At 39.2% G+C, this 16,340-nt stretch overlaps 1 protein-coding gene across 16 annotated transcripts in view; it reads right to left on the reverse strand.

Moving 5' to 3' along the window:
- The window catches only part of LOC117412172 (voltage-dependent L-type calcium channel subunit alpha-1D-like), a 96,687-nt gene that overhangs the window by 31,126 nt on the left and 49,221 nt on the right, over nt 1-16,340 (reverse strand). For 7 of the 16 annotated variants that reach the window (XM_058988412.1, XM_058988405.1, XM_058988404.1 and 4 more), the window contains 21 exons: nt 14,989-15,076; nt 13,954-13,980; nt 13,100-13,260; nt 12,198-12,423; nt 11,880-12,087; nt 11,446-11,566; nt 10,969-11,083; nt 10,728-10,788; nt 10,334-10,391; nt 9,925-10,057; nt 9,322-9,451; nt 8,064-8,123; nt 6,671-6,777; nt 6,057-6,144; nt 5,720-5,827; nt 5,573-5,625; nt 5,193-5,339; nt 4,632-4,833; nt 3,914-4,072; nt 3,186-3,296; nt 900-983 (listed from right to left, as the gene is read on the reverse strand). In XM_058988412.1, the coding sequence (XP_058844395.1) occupies nt 900-983; nt 3,186-3,296; nt 3,914-4,072; nt 4,632-4,833; nt 5,193-5,339; nt 5,573-5,625; nt 5,720-5,827; nt 6,057-6,144; nt 6,671-6,777; nt 8,064-8,123; nt 9,322-9,451; nt 9,925-10,057; nt 10,334-10,391; nt 10,728-10,788; nt 10,969-11,083; nt 11,446-11,566; nt 11,880-12,087; nt 12,198-12,423; nt 13,100-13,260; nt 13,954-13,980; nt 14,989-15,076 (2,447 nt within the window). Of the gene's footprint in view, nt 1-899; nt 984-1,425; nt 1,510-3,185; nt 3,297-3,913; nt 4,073-4,631; nt 4,834-5,192; nt 5,340-5,572; nt 5,626-5,719; nt 5,828-6,056; nt 6,145-6,670; nt 6,778-7,924; nt 7,985-8,063; nt 8,124-9,321; nt 9,452-9,924; nt 10,058-10,333; nt 10,392-10,727; nt 10,789-10,968; nt 11,084-11,445; nt 11,567-11,879; nt 12,088-12,197; nt 12,424-13,099; nt 13,261-13,953; nt 13,981-14,988; nt 15,077-16,340 lie in introns of all 16 variants that reach the window. The other 9 variants (XM_058988418.1, XM_058988415.1, XM_058988407.1 and 6 more) reach the window with 3 other exon arrangements.

Below are 16,340 nucleotides of genomic sequence, written 5' to 3' on the forward strand. Positions count from 1 at the left end.
ATCAATTAAATGTGAAGACAAACAGTTGTATCATTGTGTCACAAGCAGCATTTACAGGAAGGCTGCTTGTCACAAATCTGTAAACACAGTTAGATAAAAGGACATTCAAACCACATAGTGAGCCTTTCATAGTTGGAACAAACAACACTTAGCAGAACATTGGCGATCATGCATGGCACTGCAATGGATAGAGTACAGCCCTACCCTTTACTATGGGTTTTGTGTCTATGCATACAGTGTTTATGCTGAATGTTACAGAGGAACTGATATGCATCAGTAAACATATGATATACCATTATAGGACTAGAAGGCAATAGTACACAGTTAATTACAATGACAGGCTGCAATAACAAGCCTGTGTAAAATAAAATAAAAAGTGAACATTTAAACATGTAAAAATAGGGTTAAAACTTTCTATATTATAATAACTTTAGAACTTGTCATGAAGCTGACATTGAGATATTACTGTAATAAACTGTTATTACTTATTCATAATCTTAAAAAATACTTAACACAATTACTTGCCCAGTTAAGGCCTATTCACATCGGACGCAGTGCGACAGCAAATGTGAAGTACGACACATACGAACCATTCACACTGCCTGCAATGCGATGGGCGACACTGAAGCGATGCACATAAAAATAGGATTGGTGTCTATTTTGTCATGCGACAGTTCTGGAACTGACCAATGACCAATCAGAGAAGAGTCGCCTATTACATCACGTGCGCCTGTCGCCACTGGTGTGAAAGGTAGTGTCGCAAGACAAATGGAATCACGTCCGGTGTAAATAGGCATTTACTCTGGTATTTCTAACATGTCTCAGCTGTGTGGATGCTGTAGTAGCAAAGCAACACAATGCTGTCTGATCTGAGGGTGTGAGTAAATAAACATACTTACATTAACTTCTGTGATAGCAATATCGACGACGCTACCAACAACAATTAAGGCATCAAAAGTGTTCCATGCATCAGTAAAATAGTGCTGTTAGTGCAAGCAACCAGAGGGAGCAGGAAGAGAGAGAGGGAGAGAGAGAGAGAGAGAGAGAACGACAGAATAACAGAGAAGTTAAAAGAGTTACAGATCAAGAACAACCGCAACCAAGGGGTGATTTAGAAAAATCCATTTGCCCACCTGCTGTATCTGTGAGAACAACCCAATGAGCAATGAAGTGGTGATTAAAGCAATGTAACAGCGTCTGTATGAAACGAATGGTAATCTGTAAATCAGGTGCTGTAGTGATTGAGGGTTAGGTCTCTAAAAGAGCCTATTGGTTACACAGATAGTACAGTAGTTGAGCAACGAGATCGCCTGCCCGCAGCAGAGTCAGTAAAAGCAAAGACAGTTAGAGATCAGAGGGTTCTAAGCCAGCGCCCCAGCAAGTGACCTGTCCAGGATCAGGGGGTCGGAGGTGAGGGATACTCACGTCGATTTCACTGAGAACGATGTCTACAATGCTGCCAATAACGACGAGGGCATCAAACACGTTCCAGGCATCCCCCACATAACCCTACATAAGGGAGCAGGTAGGGTGCAAATAGCGGGGTTAACAAAGGGCACAAAAACAATAACTAAAAAGTATCTTGTATCTATAGACGTTCTACTGTTTGGACAACTGCGGAAACAAATAAGGGAGCAACACATGCATGACAGTACTTTTAGCACTTTGGGAAACAGTAGTTGATAAAAGGGTAGTCTCTCTTAATAATTAATTCTTACTGCTTTAATGATCTAAATATCTGTGGCAAGAGTTTATTAAAACAGATACCATAATAACAGTTAACTCAATACGCTGCTATTTCAGGTTTGATTTCATTAGTTCAAACTGGTACTTACAAAAACTTTAACTTCAATGACAGAAACAATAAGAGTGATTTGCAAAACAATAGCCCATGCTATACGTATTTAAAACCAGAAGACTGATTTTTTTTTTTGTTGAGAGTTGGGGACCAAACAAAAGAAACCACATGCAGGCATGCTGCACTTGAGGACCAGCAAAGCTGATAAAAACACCTTGCAGCGAACGCTACAAAAATGTTGAATGCTCCAGGATGAAATGAAAATGCACCCCAGTACGATATTTTATGGTTTTTTTTAATTGGCCAAAATGACTGCAGGTACATTTCCTTCAAGATCTCCTCCAATGTGTGGAGAGACAGCGGTTTGCCTGCTGGAACACCTGTGGTGCACATTGTACTGGGAATGCTAAAGGGACCATCCTTAAAACATATCGGCAGCAGGGGGTGGACTCTGGGCCTGCACACAATTTTGGGTGGGGAGGCGGAAGGTTGGGGTCCAAGGGTACAAGGTGGGGGAGGGAGAAGGGGGCTGAAATGTCTTTTTTGTGTTGACTTTCTTAATGGATGGCCCTGTACCATTTTTAAAAGAACCTCTTCAAGGGAGAAGTTCAAGTTTAGGGTTATTAAGGACAGGTCAGGAATTACAAGTAATCCCCTGCATTTCTGAAATGGTATTTTCACACACTCCAAGCAACCCCGGTGAATCACTTACTAGCATTCTCTTCCTTTTCTCCACACAGAGCTGTCATAAAATGCATTGGTTAAAAGCTTGAATTATAAATACATCACTTCATTTCTTACTCCTCTAATATGTTTGCTTTCTGTAATTCCCCAGATCTTTTTTATCTGCTTAGATCATTATTATCCAAACTTGCTGCAGTAACTAATGTCCCTTCCACCACTGCATATTCACAAGGGATATGCAGCTATAATTTCTGCCCATTCTGAATGTTAGGGAACACATAATAGGTTATTAAACAGATAAAAAATAATAGTAAAAAAAATGTAAATATAATATAGTTTGGGACATCAAAATATAAATAATACAAATAAACTGAACAAATCGAGCATTAATACTTTGGCTAAGAAGAAATGTTGTTAGATTATGTTCTGCTTACTGTCTCTGATTTCTGTGAACAGCTCATCTTTACTGCATGGTCATGCCTGTTTTATAGTTTTGTTCTATACTTCTTTACCCTACAGCTTATCAGTTAAGTACAAGGGTAACGTGGGGTTGGAGATTTAACATGTAAAATCTTAGAAAAGCTGCAGCTGCTGACATTTAAAAAAAAATACAGTACGGTTTCCTGCCCACAAGCGGAAGGATGGTAATGTTTTCACTCTTTCCTAAACCTGCTGTACTGTATCATTACAAAAAGCAACCTACCCTTGGTTTAAAAGCAATGAGTTTCAAAACCATTTCCACAGTGAAGACGCCAGTGAAGACCATGTTGAGAATATCCATGACGTAGTTAAAGAGGGGGGACTGCCCATAGTGCTGAGGAGAGGAACAACAAAGAGGGGAAACACTCCTGTTAAGATGATACGCCTGACCTTTGTTGTCACTTTGGATATCAACCAATAAAATAAGCTTGGCTAGGAATATATTGAACATAGTGAATTTGACAATATCTTGTGTTTTCCTTTCAATGGTGGCTCTTTAAAGGGATTTTAATGTGAGAGGAAAACTGGTACCACCTACGCTATAACGGACACACTGTTATGAAGACTGCATATACTGTGTTTTAAGGGTGTAACAAAGCCTGTCCCATATTTTAAAATGATAAACACCCCACAAATCACATTATAAATTGAGGCTACACCTGGTAGCTAGCACCTATGCATTAAAACAGCCTTGAGCTGAGACTATCTCAACACGTATTACACGTCTAGCAGAATGGGCTGGTTTCACAAACCCCGATTATCTCGGACTACTTGTAATGCTACCTTACACAAGGCAGTCCAAGATTGGGAGTGTGAAACCAGTCTATATAACTCACTACGTTGGGGTCTTCAAGCTGGACAACAAAATAGTCACTTCAAACGTTATATGAGAGCCCTGTTTTCTACAGTATGTTAGCCAGTCTTAATACTGTGGCTCCAAGTGGGGCTTACCTGCATGGCCAGACACAGGGTGTTGAGCATGATGAGGACGAACATGACGTACTCGAAGCCAGTGGAGTTCACCACGTACCAGAACTTGTACTGGTATGGGTTCTTGGGGATGTACCTGAGCAGAGGCCGGGCCTTGAGGGCATATTCCACACACTGGCGCTGTTGAGAAGAAACATGTTGCTCTTGGATATTTAAACTAACCAGACCCTGCCTGTTATACTGAAAACAACATTTTATAAGCTTGGGCGTGATGCTTGCTTTGATTCTCTTAAACAATTGTGATTCCCCCTCTCAGGTTACCATGGAAATGAAAGCAACACAAGTAAGCAAATCACTCAAGTCACCCACTCTAACAGTAACATGAGCACTGATCGACTGATCTTTCACAAAACCTGAAGCCAATTTGCATGAAAACAAGCAATGAATAAAATAATGTTTCTCAGCACCCTTTTAATGCAATTTGAATAAACAGCAGTGGCTTTAGCTTGAAGGCAGCACAAGTGCAATATCAGCGCATTGTACTGTATATGTTTCGTGTGTTTCCCCTATTGTGTGACATGCAACTTATTCCAAAGATTTAAACGCAGGCTTTGCATGTCTCATACAGGTGGATCACACAGCGAGGTGGTCCAGACTTAACCACACTGTATTCAACAACAGGAGTATCTGGGTCTGTTGCACTGCATGGTCGGTATGCAATTTGACTGTTTGTGCTAACCTGGTTTTTGTCCAGCTCACAGTTCTTGTACTCTTTCTCTCCCTGCTCCTGGAATGTGACGATAACGAAACCTACAAAGATGTTCATCATGAAGAAGGCGATGATGATTATGTAGATGATGAAGAAGATGGAGATCTCCACTCGGTTGTTGTAGACAGGCCCGACGTTCTCTCCGTTGGAGTCTATTGCTTTGTATAAAAGCCTGCAGAATAAAAGGACCAAAAAGGGACCAACATGATTTAAACCTATCAACAGCTAGTACGTGAAAAACAAAACATGGGGTACGGAAACAGGAAAGAAGCCTTGGAGAAATGGGAGCTAAACATATACCCCCAAGTGTAGCAGTTAATGACATTGGGGGGGCATAGAGTAGAATACAGAATCCTGTTCAGAAATCAGGTTTATATAGCAAGTGTGGCAATGCCACATTTTATAGGATTTGAAGTGCATTTGGATTTCAGTACAGACTATATGTAAAACGTTACAGTTTTTGCAGTTCAGTGATTAATGACTTGTCCTATATTTGCCTTAACCACAGTAATACACAAAGAATATACTCACGCAGGCCAGCCTTCGAAAGTGGAGACAGTGAAGAGAGCCATCATTGCAGTCAGCACGTTGTCGAAGTTATAATCACTGTTGTGCCAAATTCGCTGCCGAACCATTGGGTGGTTCACATCTCCGTCCTTATAAACAATGTAGGTTCCCCTTTTTAAAAAGAAAGACAAGTCGATACAGTGGAGAAGGTATGTTAATACAGTAGACAGTGTATGGAATATACTGACTTATGAAACATGCACTGTATTGATCATGTGTACAGTTGTTAAAGTTAAAAGCATGGAATTATACATATATCGCACCTACATGCATGACTTCTTCAGAGTTCCATTTACTTTCTTATTTTGCAAATAATATATATATGCTACTGTATTTAATCTTACTTGCATTCCTCAGGACATGTCTTTGCCTCATCTGTGCACCGATAGAACTTGCCCTGTGAAAGAAATATATCAAATATACAAACCACCAATCAACAATTAACAGCATTTTTGAAGCTATCTGTAAACAACAGCAAAAGAAGGGTGTACCTTAAAGAGCTGTACTCCAATGCAAGCGAACATGAACTGCAGTAAGGTTGTAACGATCATAATGTTGCCGATGGTTCGGATGGCAACAAAGACACACTGGACCACATGCTGCAGAGAAACACAGAGGACAGGTATTCAGATTCAATTATACACGACTGGCCTTCGTTTTATTGATCAATGGAAAATCATGTGCTATCTTAAATGTAATGACGATGAAACATGGCATGTCCTTTACTTCTTTACAGAAGAATTTGATGTTATATTTTCTATCATTGCACCCAACTCCAAAGTGAATACATACCAGTCGATGCATGTAATGTTAAATAAGGCTGGATACCTTGAGTCCCTTGGCTCTGTTGATCGCTCTGAGAGGCCTCAGCACACGCAGTACTCGAAGGATCTTCACTACAGAGATAGCCGATGATCTAGACAACAGGCAAAAAAGGGGTTCAGACCAGTGCAGGTCATCCTGCAGAAAACAACATCACTACGATCACACGCGAAACACCTTTTATCCAATAGAACTGCGATGGGGCGAACACTTAAACAAATGATCAAAGGGCTTGCTCAACTCCACAGAACGCTTGGAATCTCAGTTCACCGGATTACTTTGGGTGCTTTGGTCAAAGAGAAATATTACATGTTACAAGAAGACGACCAGCACTTCTTTTTTTAATTGCCTCAATGTTTTTCATGTGTATTTTTTATTCGATCATATTTATTTCTGAGAGAGATGTGGTTGTATAATGTCTGTCTCCTACAGCACCTCTGATGGCATAAGTATATAGTACTTATAGTAGAACACTTTTCCATTGCTATTCGATATTCTTGACACACTGCAGTCACTAGCCTTATTCGTGTTACATGTACAGTCTGACATCGTCTAATATAAAGTTATACTGGGTGTGTTGATTTCTGAACCATTTCATAAAGAGCTACGGCTTTACTCACTGAATTCCAAAAGAAACCAGGGAGACCCCCACCACCAGCAAATCCAGCAAGTTAAAATAATTTCTGCAGAACGCCCCCTTGTGGAGAAATGCCCCAAAGGCAGTCATCTGAAAAAACGGAAAGATCGGATCAGGCGATCGCTTGTGGTTTGTAAAACTTAAATTTACACACAGCAAGGCATGGGGGTGCACAACAGTCCGGTACATGTATATATATATATATATATATATATATATATATATATATATATATATATATATATATATATATATATATATATATATTCAGCAAGGTAAGCTTCACTGCATAACATTGCAATCAAGCCTGCATTCCATTTCACATTGCTGTATCTTTGGCTACATTCACATGAATGTAGTAGTAAGCGATTTCTTTTTTATAAATAGCTTTATATTCAAAGCAAGGGATGTGGCAATAAAACATGCGGTTTGTTGCCTCTTAAAAAGCAAACCCATCCCTTACTGTCACATTCATGTATGCCATTGATCACACATTCCATAATGAAAGCAAATGAGGTATACAGCTCTTGGATAGAAAATCCAGCAGGCAAATTTCAAAATAAAGAGTACTGGAAATAATACAAAAAAATAGAATCTGTCCACAAGTGCATGTAAATTTTATTTGCTGTAGAAACTCATTAGTAAGAACCTCAACAAAATCACATTTGAATTTCTTTTTTCAGAGTTCTTACAAAAGAGGTTTTAGTGCACATTTTCAGGACTCGTTTATATGCACTTCCCAGTTAAGTTGTGATAGGATTGAAAACCATGTAATGATCCTGAATGCACATGCTTCTTGCTCCCTCTTTTAGGATTGGTTTCCTATTGCTCAGCCTGAGGTTTTAACTATTGTAAGGCTTGAGATCATTTAGTCTGCAAAGGCACCCAACACCTGACTATAGTTAAAGCTACTGCATGATTACTGTTTCTTCTTCAAACAGACCCTTCACTTGCATATTTTAATTGCATAATACACTTATGTGCATTTTAAAAGTGGGTTTTAAATGCAAATATTATTAAAATTCTTCCACACTCCATGCCACAAATCTGCATTCTTTCATTTTAAAATAGCTGATTTTGCAATGTTTCATGAGTGCATTGTGATGGTAAGTATTATAGGAGTTTAAAGAGGTGCAATAGTAAAATAAAATAAATAAAACAAGCCAGGTCCCATTCAGTGGCAGGTGACACACAGGGATAATGCAGCAAGGCTCTGTCAGCCTCAGAAAGGGGTTACCTTCAAAACGATCTCAAATGTAAACATACTAGTGAAGACATAATCTGCGTAGCCTAGGACCTGGAAGGTAATCAAATGATTAAAGTGTTACTGCACAAGAACACTGTTGAGTCGACAGAGACGAGGAACAATGCATTACCTTCAGCAGGATTTCAACAGTAAAGATTGACGTGAATGCATAGTCAAAGTAACCAAGTATCTGCAAAAGTAACATACATGTTTAACAGCAGCATTCATACATCACACTGATCACTGCATGCTTTAATACAGTGTATATGAACAAGATTAGAAACATGGCAATCTTAAACAAAAACAGCAGCTTCAAATTACTTTACAATATAAAAATAAAATCATTCCACCTTAATGTTTTGTTTTTTTTAAATCCCATCTGCATTTTTCTAGACTCTCTTTAAGATGGTAAAAAGATTAAATAAGCCCAAGTAAACAATAATGCATGTGTCTAATTTTTCACTAAGGTGGAAGTCTTTACTACCATATAAACACTATCTAAAAACTTAAAGCAATACTTAAACCCATTTCATGAACAGCAAATATTTATTACAGCAATACAGTAAGTGGGTTATTTCCCTCCCACAGCACTTCTTGTTGGTCTATGTTCAGATAGCCTTGTTTACACACACGTTTCACCAATGTCCTAGCATAACAGCAAGACATGTTTCCCTCCACCTACAGCAACTGCAGCTCCTATATCACCCTCATCAAACAGACAACAAAAGAAGTGAAGCTTGTGGCAGTACTGCCTTAGCCTGGCCTCTGCTATGTACCACACAGTACCACGCTCTGTTCCCTCAAGACAAAGCAGCAAGCCCACTACCTCCTGACGTCACGCCCGCTTGCTTCTGGAAAGCTGATGGAACGTTGGCGTTAACCTCTTGTCTAAGGGCACTTGCCTGTTCTGAAGCAAGTGCAAAGGCATGCACATATCTGAACTGTACCGCTACGGCCAAAAGTTTAGCATCACCCTATAGGATTAACTAAGCTTCAAGTCAAATTAAACCTGCTGAATAATGCTAAGTTAACATATTGAATTAAAATGTACAAACATTTTAGGCATTGCTGTATACAAGCAGCAAGAAAATACTCAATAAATGGCACTTAAAACAAAGTGCAATACATGCAGTAAGATAGATGGGGGGGGGGAGGTTCTAGCTACAATGCAAAGAAACTATTTCACTTTAGCTAATTAAATACATCTCAGCTGTCAGCAAGGGGTACCAGTGGTCCACTGATTTATTTTATTATTTTGTACAAGAATATCATGAATTGCTTCAATTATTGTATAAAGTACCGGTATATACAGCAGTACATTCAGCATGAAAATGGTTTTCCTATTAACGTGTAGTATTGTTAAACACAGGTTAAAACCCTTTACTTACGATATTGCGAGCGGAGAAGTTGCGTATGGGGTCCTCAGCTGCCAGCGATACACTGCTGAGCATTATAAAGACCAGGATCAGGTTTGTGAAGATGTGATGGTTAATGAGCTTGTGACACCCAACCCGAATTCTGCACAAAAAAAAGGCATGTCAGACAATCCCAGCCATGCACAGAAAATATACTATACACCCATATTCATAATGCACTGGCCCACCTGCAAACACAGAATTCATATTCTGTGAGCATGCTGGGGTTTTGTTTGCTTTTTGTTTTTTCTTATATTCAATTGCTGTCTTATTATTCTTGATATCATTCTCTTTGACGTTCACAATACATTTGCCACGCTCTATCCTGATCAGCCATGGATTTCACAATGCCTTCCTTACTATATAAATACTGTGTATATATATATATATATATATATATATGTTACAGCTTCTATCCCTGTCAGTAAAAAGCTCTAAAACCACAAATGCAGACGGGCCTGGTCTTTTGCACAGTGGTTTAGACGCTCGCTTGCGGTGCACAGCAAACACTTTCATTAGGTTTGCTGTGATTCTTCCACACTATACAGTAAAGTGCAGGCTGGTCCTGCTACGCACATGTTGGTCTTGCTGAAGATGAAGAAGGAGCTGCCCTCAGGGATGGGGGTGACCTTCTCATTCATGGTCAGATCAGATAGCCTCTGAGGCCGGGGCCCAACTGGGACTTCAGGCTCCTCCTCTTCCTCCTCGCCTACAGAGAGAGATGGACAAGATAAAGAAGGCTGCTGGCCACAGGAGTCACTGGTGCGCGGTGAACCAAGAATTACCCTGCCGACCTGAGCCCTCCCTACCTGGGCGGCGCTCAACCAATTGTGCGCCGCCCCCTGGGAACTCCCGGTCACGGTCGGCAAGTGGCATAGCCTGGATACGAACCAGCGATCTCCAGGCTATAGGGTGCATCCTGCACTCCACACAGAGCGCCTTTACTGGATGCGCCACTCGGGGGCCCCAGTTCTTCAATTCTTACCCGGGACATCTCCTGCTGGGTAGGGATCCTTGTCCTCCTCCTCATCTTCCACTGGAATCTGCAATATTCACAACCACATCACACAGATCAGACAGCACACGAGCACTCAGGTACAGGTCCGCTAGCTTAGCATCCTTGCTGGGTTACAACGGCATGCATCAAGTTTACATTATTGTATTTGAACTTTTCTACAGTATATCACGAAGCAGCAGTTCCATAGTAACTTATAATACAAGAACAACGACAAAAAAAAAAAAACAGTAGTAAACTTTAAAGATTTCCATGCCGTTTTTTTTTTTCACTGACACGCTTTAGGCAGTGTTAATGCTTCAAATGCAAACCGTCTCCAATACTGAAAATCACATTCGCTGTTATTCTGTTGAAAAACAGTTACCTTTGCATCAGGAGCGTTTGCCTCATGTGTCTCTTCTTCTTTATTGTCTGAATTTCCACTTCTGTGAGAAGAAGAAGAAAATCTCTTTAATTGACGGTAAATCAGCCAGCGTGCCCAGTTTAAAAATCCACATACTGATGATGCCAGTGATACCGGTCATGCAAACCAATTCTTCATGTAAAAGATGTAGCCTCCAATGTTTGATATGCTTATTGTTAGTCACTGGCGCTGGTATATCTACCTGGCGCTCTTCTTCCTTTGTTTTTCTTCTGCTTCCTCTTTCTGCGCAGTGTTTAGACTTTCAGCATCAGCCAAGTTATCCACAGCAATAGCCAAGAAGACATTTAAAAGGATATCTTGAAATCAACTTAAGGAAACTGAAGCATACAGAGTCCGATAACTTACGAAAAAAAGGTTCATAATAGCAACAATACCCTTTAAGGCAAGATAACGAACCTGGTGCAGTAAGCCTTCTATTTTAACTGAACTCATTAATGTAAGTTTGTTGAGTATATTGTTATTCTCCATCCTGCTATTGTCTGTGATTGAGCTGCATCACAATGGAATGTATACCTTCCTATAAAAATGTTTTATTTTATAGAAGGTAAATAAATGACTCAGCCTAATATGAAATGCCACCTAGCTGCAGAGTGTGCCGTTGCTTAAATAAATAAAAATGATGAAATGCAATCTCGGTTATTTGGATGTCAAAGGATACAGTTACCACAGATAAAGAGAATAATAAAGTATATGCAAACTATCATTCCAGAGGATGATGGGCCTCCATATGCCATTATCCCGTCATACATCACAGCGTTCCAGTCTTCTCCTGTGAGAATCTAGGCAGAGACAAGCAAACAACATCAACAAAAAGGTTTTGGCATAGAAATGAATATAAAAATAAACAGCTGATTCATAAACAACACGCTGTAGAAAAAAAAAAAAAACATGACAGAACATTTTGTTTTAGGCTTACAAGTAGGCAGACAGGAACACATTTTGGTCCTAGATCCTCCTTTACTCCCAATCAGTAGCACCCAATAAAGATACCAAAACAGTAGTAAACAATTGTGATGTTTCTTTGAGCTGTTCATCAACTAATTTGAAAAAGTTTTCTAATAAAAAATCATCAATAGAATTACAACCCTTTACCTGGAACACCGTTAGCAGAGCTTGTGGGAAGTTATCGAAGGTGCTCCTTTTGGTCTGCGTTTCATCGAAGTTGAATTTGCCTCCGAAGACCTGCATTCCCAGAAGTGAGAAGATGATGATGAAGAGGAAGAGCAGTAGCAGCAGGGAGGCGATGGACTTCATGGAGTTCAGCAGGGAAGCCACCAGGTTACTCAGAGACGTCCAGTGCCTGAAATAAAAATGAGCAGGAGCGTGGCACAGCAATCACGAATCAACACGTTCATTCTTCCATGAGAGCCAAGCCTTGAATCTACAGGTCACGAGTGCTGAAGATCTTACCTCGTCACTTTGAAAATCCTTAAGAGGCGCACGCATCGAAACACTGAGATTCCAAGAGGTGACATGACTTCGAGCTCTACCAATATTGTTTCTATGATTCCTCCGCACACTACGAAGCAGTCAAATCGGTTGAAGAGCGAGACAAAGTACGCCTGCAGACCCAGGCTGTACATTTTCACCAACATTTCACAGGTGAAGCAGGACAGGAGAACCTTGTTTGCAATATCTGTGACAAAAACAAAAAAATCCAAAAGGCGTCAGGTTAATACTGCTCTGCTGCTGCTCTACCAGCCAACAATAACAATTAAAAAAAAAACAAAGAAGGACTATTTTCAGAAGCCTGTTTATGAATTTCAAAGGGCGGTTTTTACAATGACACAGTTTTAAAAAGCAAGTAGTTCATTTCAAGCACAGTATCAAATACAGCATGCTACTAGGGTTCCCACCTCTGACTTACAAAAAACCAGGACACTAGAGTCATTTTGTACATAAATAAATAAATAAATAAATAAATAAATAAATAAATAAATAAATAAATCATATACTTTGACATTTAATGTCCCGGGAAGTCTTACAGATTTCCCAGGACAGCTGCCTCAAAAAGAGAACAAACCAGGCAAAACCAGAACAGGTGGCAACCCTACATGCTACCCAATAGGCATTGTTGTCATTCCTAAAGGCGACACTGTATTGGGGACCACAATGTTTTTTTTAACATCTCACTCTCCTAATTCACTATTGCCATCTAGTGGTAACAATATTTTTTTGTTCATGTCCACAGATTTAAAAAGAAGGCACAGCAGTGAGACCTCTGCTACGACCATTGATCTTGATTACTGGATGGAATGACAACCCATCTGCTGCACGCATGCCCTGCAGAGTGGTATTTCTGGAACCAATACCTTGGACTAGAGTGAGCCAGTAGGGCTGGTTGTAATGCTCTGATGAGATGGTTAACGTGTTGAGAAAGACCAGGACAATGACCAGCCAATAGAACGTGACGGACTTCACCGCAACCCTGCACCTCCTGCGGCAGCACCTGTTCCAGCGACGCCAGCGGTGACTAAAAGGGAAATGACATCGTGTTAGCATCACAACAGGAAATAAACCCCCTCTGGTAAAAGAGACATGCAGTAGACCAGTGGTGTAGTTGTGACAGTACATCGTTTCGGTACTATTGTGGTCATATATAGGCAAGCTCTCTCGCACAACTGTCTGATTCAGTCAGTAGTCCTCTTGATGCAATGAAAAGAGTATTAGGAACTTCTTCTATTACAAATTACTTCTTAAAGAAGGTTTAAAATGCTTGTCTTGATGCGAAGCATGAAGAAATTAAATGTGTGGCAGTTTAAAAAAAAAAAAAAAAAAAGTACATCATGTCAGATTTCACAGACCTCAAGGATGTCCTTTTAATATGCATCTCAAATCAGTTATCTAGAAGAGACTCCTTTAGATGAAAGAAAAAACGTCCTTGAAAGGCAGTACAGACAGCACATAGACGGGATGTGGTCTGAGGGGATCGCACAAATTAGCAGACACTTCATCTCCTGTCTGCTTACTGTACTCTGCTAAAGGAAGGGCATTTTAACAATATGCCTGACTTCATACAAAATGTTTTACAGGACCAGCGCAAGTATACTATATCCTGGAGTTATTGTAAGGCTAAATCAAATGTTAAATGTCTTTTAAGAAACAGATTTCTACATTATGCACTGTATTAAACAAAATAAGAGCGAAGAAGACAAAATATACTGACCTGAACTTAGACTTTGAAATTTTTTGACTGGAACAAAAAAGAAAAAATGTAGGTTAAAAGCAGAAAACCCTTTAGCAGACATAGCAAAACCATATTCTAAACAGAATTTCACAAATACAAGGTTTACAAATGTGTTAAACAAACATTTACATATGTTTTTATCCATGTTAAAAAAAATGGAGGTAAACATTGTACTGGTTCAAATAGAATGGCATATTTACAGTAAACGCTCTCACAAAAGCTGCTGTTTCTTCTTAACACTGTAAGCAACGGTAAGCAGTAGAACCAAAAGAAACATATACAATTCTCTGACAAATGTTTCAACTAGAAGTGTTTCTCAATGTCTATGCAAGTTCATCTAAAAATGACTACTGTTACTACAAGTTTACTACAGTAAAAGCATAACAAAGTGCAACAAAGCATAGTGAAAGTATGGTAAAGCAGAGGTAAGCATTGTAAATCCCAGAAAGGTATGGTAAAGCATATTAAAAAAAAACAAAACAGGGTAAACCATAATAAACTATGGGGAAATCATTGGAAATTTGCAAAAATACTGTGTCACTTTACTGTGGTAAACTTGTATAGGGGTACATATACCACTGCTGTGTTTTAGGGTGTATTCACACTTAGTTCGCCTGGGCGGATTATTTTCGAACCAAGTGCGGTTTGGTTAGTTTTGGAAGTATATGTGAACACTTCAAAACAACTCAATCCCTTTCAGAGTTCATTTTAATCAAACTGAACTGAGTCCTTCTGAAGGGGTGGTCTCAGTCTGTTTGGGCAAAAGGACAGAGTTTGATTTGTTTGTTTCAGTGCAATGTGAAAGCACAGTCAGTTCAGAAAAATGTTGAAGTGAACCAGCAAAAAGCACAGGGTCCTTTTGAAGTGAACCAAGTTCTTTTGCACTGATGGAACTGACTTTTTTTTCTCCAAGTGAACTCAGTTCGGTTAGTTTAGAAACTAACTATATGCGAAAAGGCTCTTATAGTTCTGAATGAAGCAATAGCATCAGCTGATTCACAAACCTGGACTTACCACAGAGTTCCACAGCACACTGTGTTCTCAGCCTCAGCGCTCACATTCTCTGTATTTACAGATTCAGTTTCACTTGTGGGCATACTTGCTGTTGTGACACAGGGAACAGAAACACAGTGTTAAAGCAACTATCTTTAAACGACTGTGGGGGGGGGGGAATTAAAACATGAAATCAACAAGCAGAACTATACATAAAATAGTAATTAAAGAAATGAAATGCAAACCAATTACGATTCAAGTCATTCAAAGCAAATTATAAACATGCGATTAAGGAAAAAAACTAAAAGAAATACAAAAAAAGATTTCTAAAATAAAAATAATGTAAAAAGAAAAGGTATAGAATAGATATGTAGGGGAAAAAAGTCTAGTAAGGTCCTTCTGTTCTTTATATGTGTGTTTTCATATTCATACTTTCCAGGCTACACCATTTCTACCCCCTACAGCACATAGGCCATTAGATTTCACATCATCTTGCCACTAAGTGATAGTCTATCCGTCATTCACTTACTGCGGGCATTGTCAATACAATGAAATACTGCAATCAAAAGTGTGGTGGCATGACATGAGATCTCTAAACATCTGGATGGTCTCTTCAACATTGCTTTGTTTTACTTTATTTGATCCATTTAACTTTTTTTTCTACAATCATTTTTGGTCTGTCTATTGACAAAACCCAGGACATAACTGACTTTGTAGAATCCCAAAATAAAATTCACGAGCGACACAATCCATCAACTCCAGTAATTATTTTCAGAAGTCTGCAGTTAAAAAGAATTCCAAGCCACGGAAGATGTCATGATCTGCCACAGTATTGTACATGGAGAACAGTAACATGGGATGGGATCTCTTAAGATGGCACAGTTTGTTAATATTATTTGGGCCTTTCAATTGACCACTAGAAAGTATTAATTATACTTCAGATTCTGAAATGCACATACGAATTACCACATAGGTAGGGGTGTTTTGATCACCTCATTGTATTCTTATAGCTAACGATTCCTAATAAAGTGAAGTTTGAGTCTTGGTAACCTTAATTTTAATTACCACATCCTCCGGTAGTATATCTGCTAAATATATACTGCAGTCAACCCCCTTGATTTTTAAACTGCATCAGAACGCTTTGATCATCTCGCATCACAAACTGGGCTTTTCTCTGTTATCTCTTTCAATTCTCTTAGCAGCAAGTGGGAATGTTTGCTAGAGGTGTTATTCAATTTGCCTTTAAAAGTACATAGTGTTAATTTAAATTTAAAAAAAAACTCAGCCGTGCAAAATTGAACATCCATTACGAGTCGTTAAAAAAAAAATCAATTAAAAAATAATAATAATTATAATGATAATTATAATTATTG

This window comes from Acipenser ruthenus, chromosome 16 (genome assembly GCF_902713425.1).
Source record: "Acipenser ruthenus chromosome 16, fAciRut3.2 maternal haplotype, whole genome shotgun sequence".
Lineage (NCBI taxonomy): Eukaryota > Metazoa > Chordata > Actinopteri > Acipenseriformes > Acipenseridae > Acipenser > Acipenser ruthenus.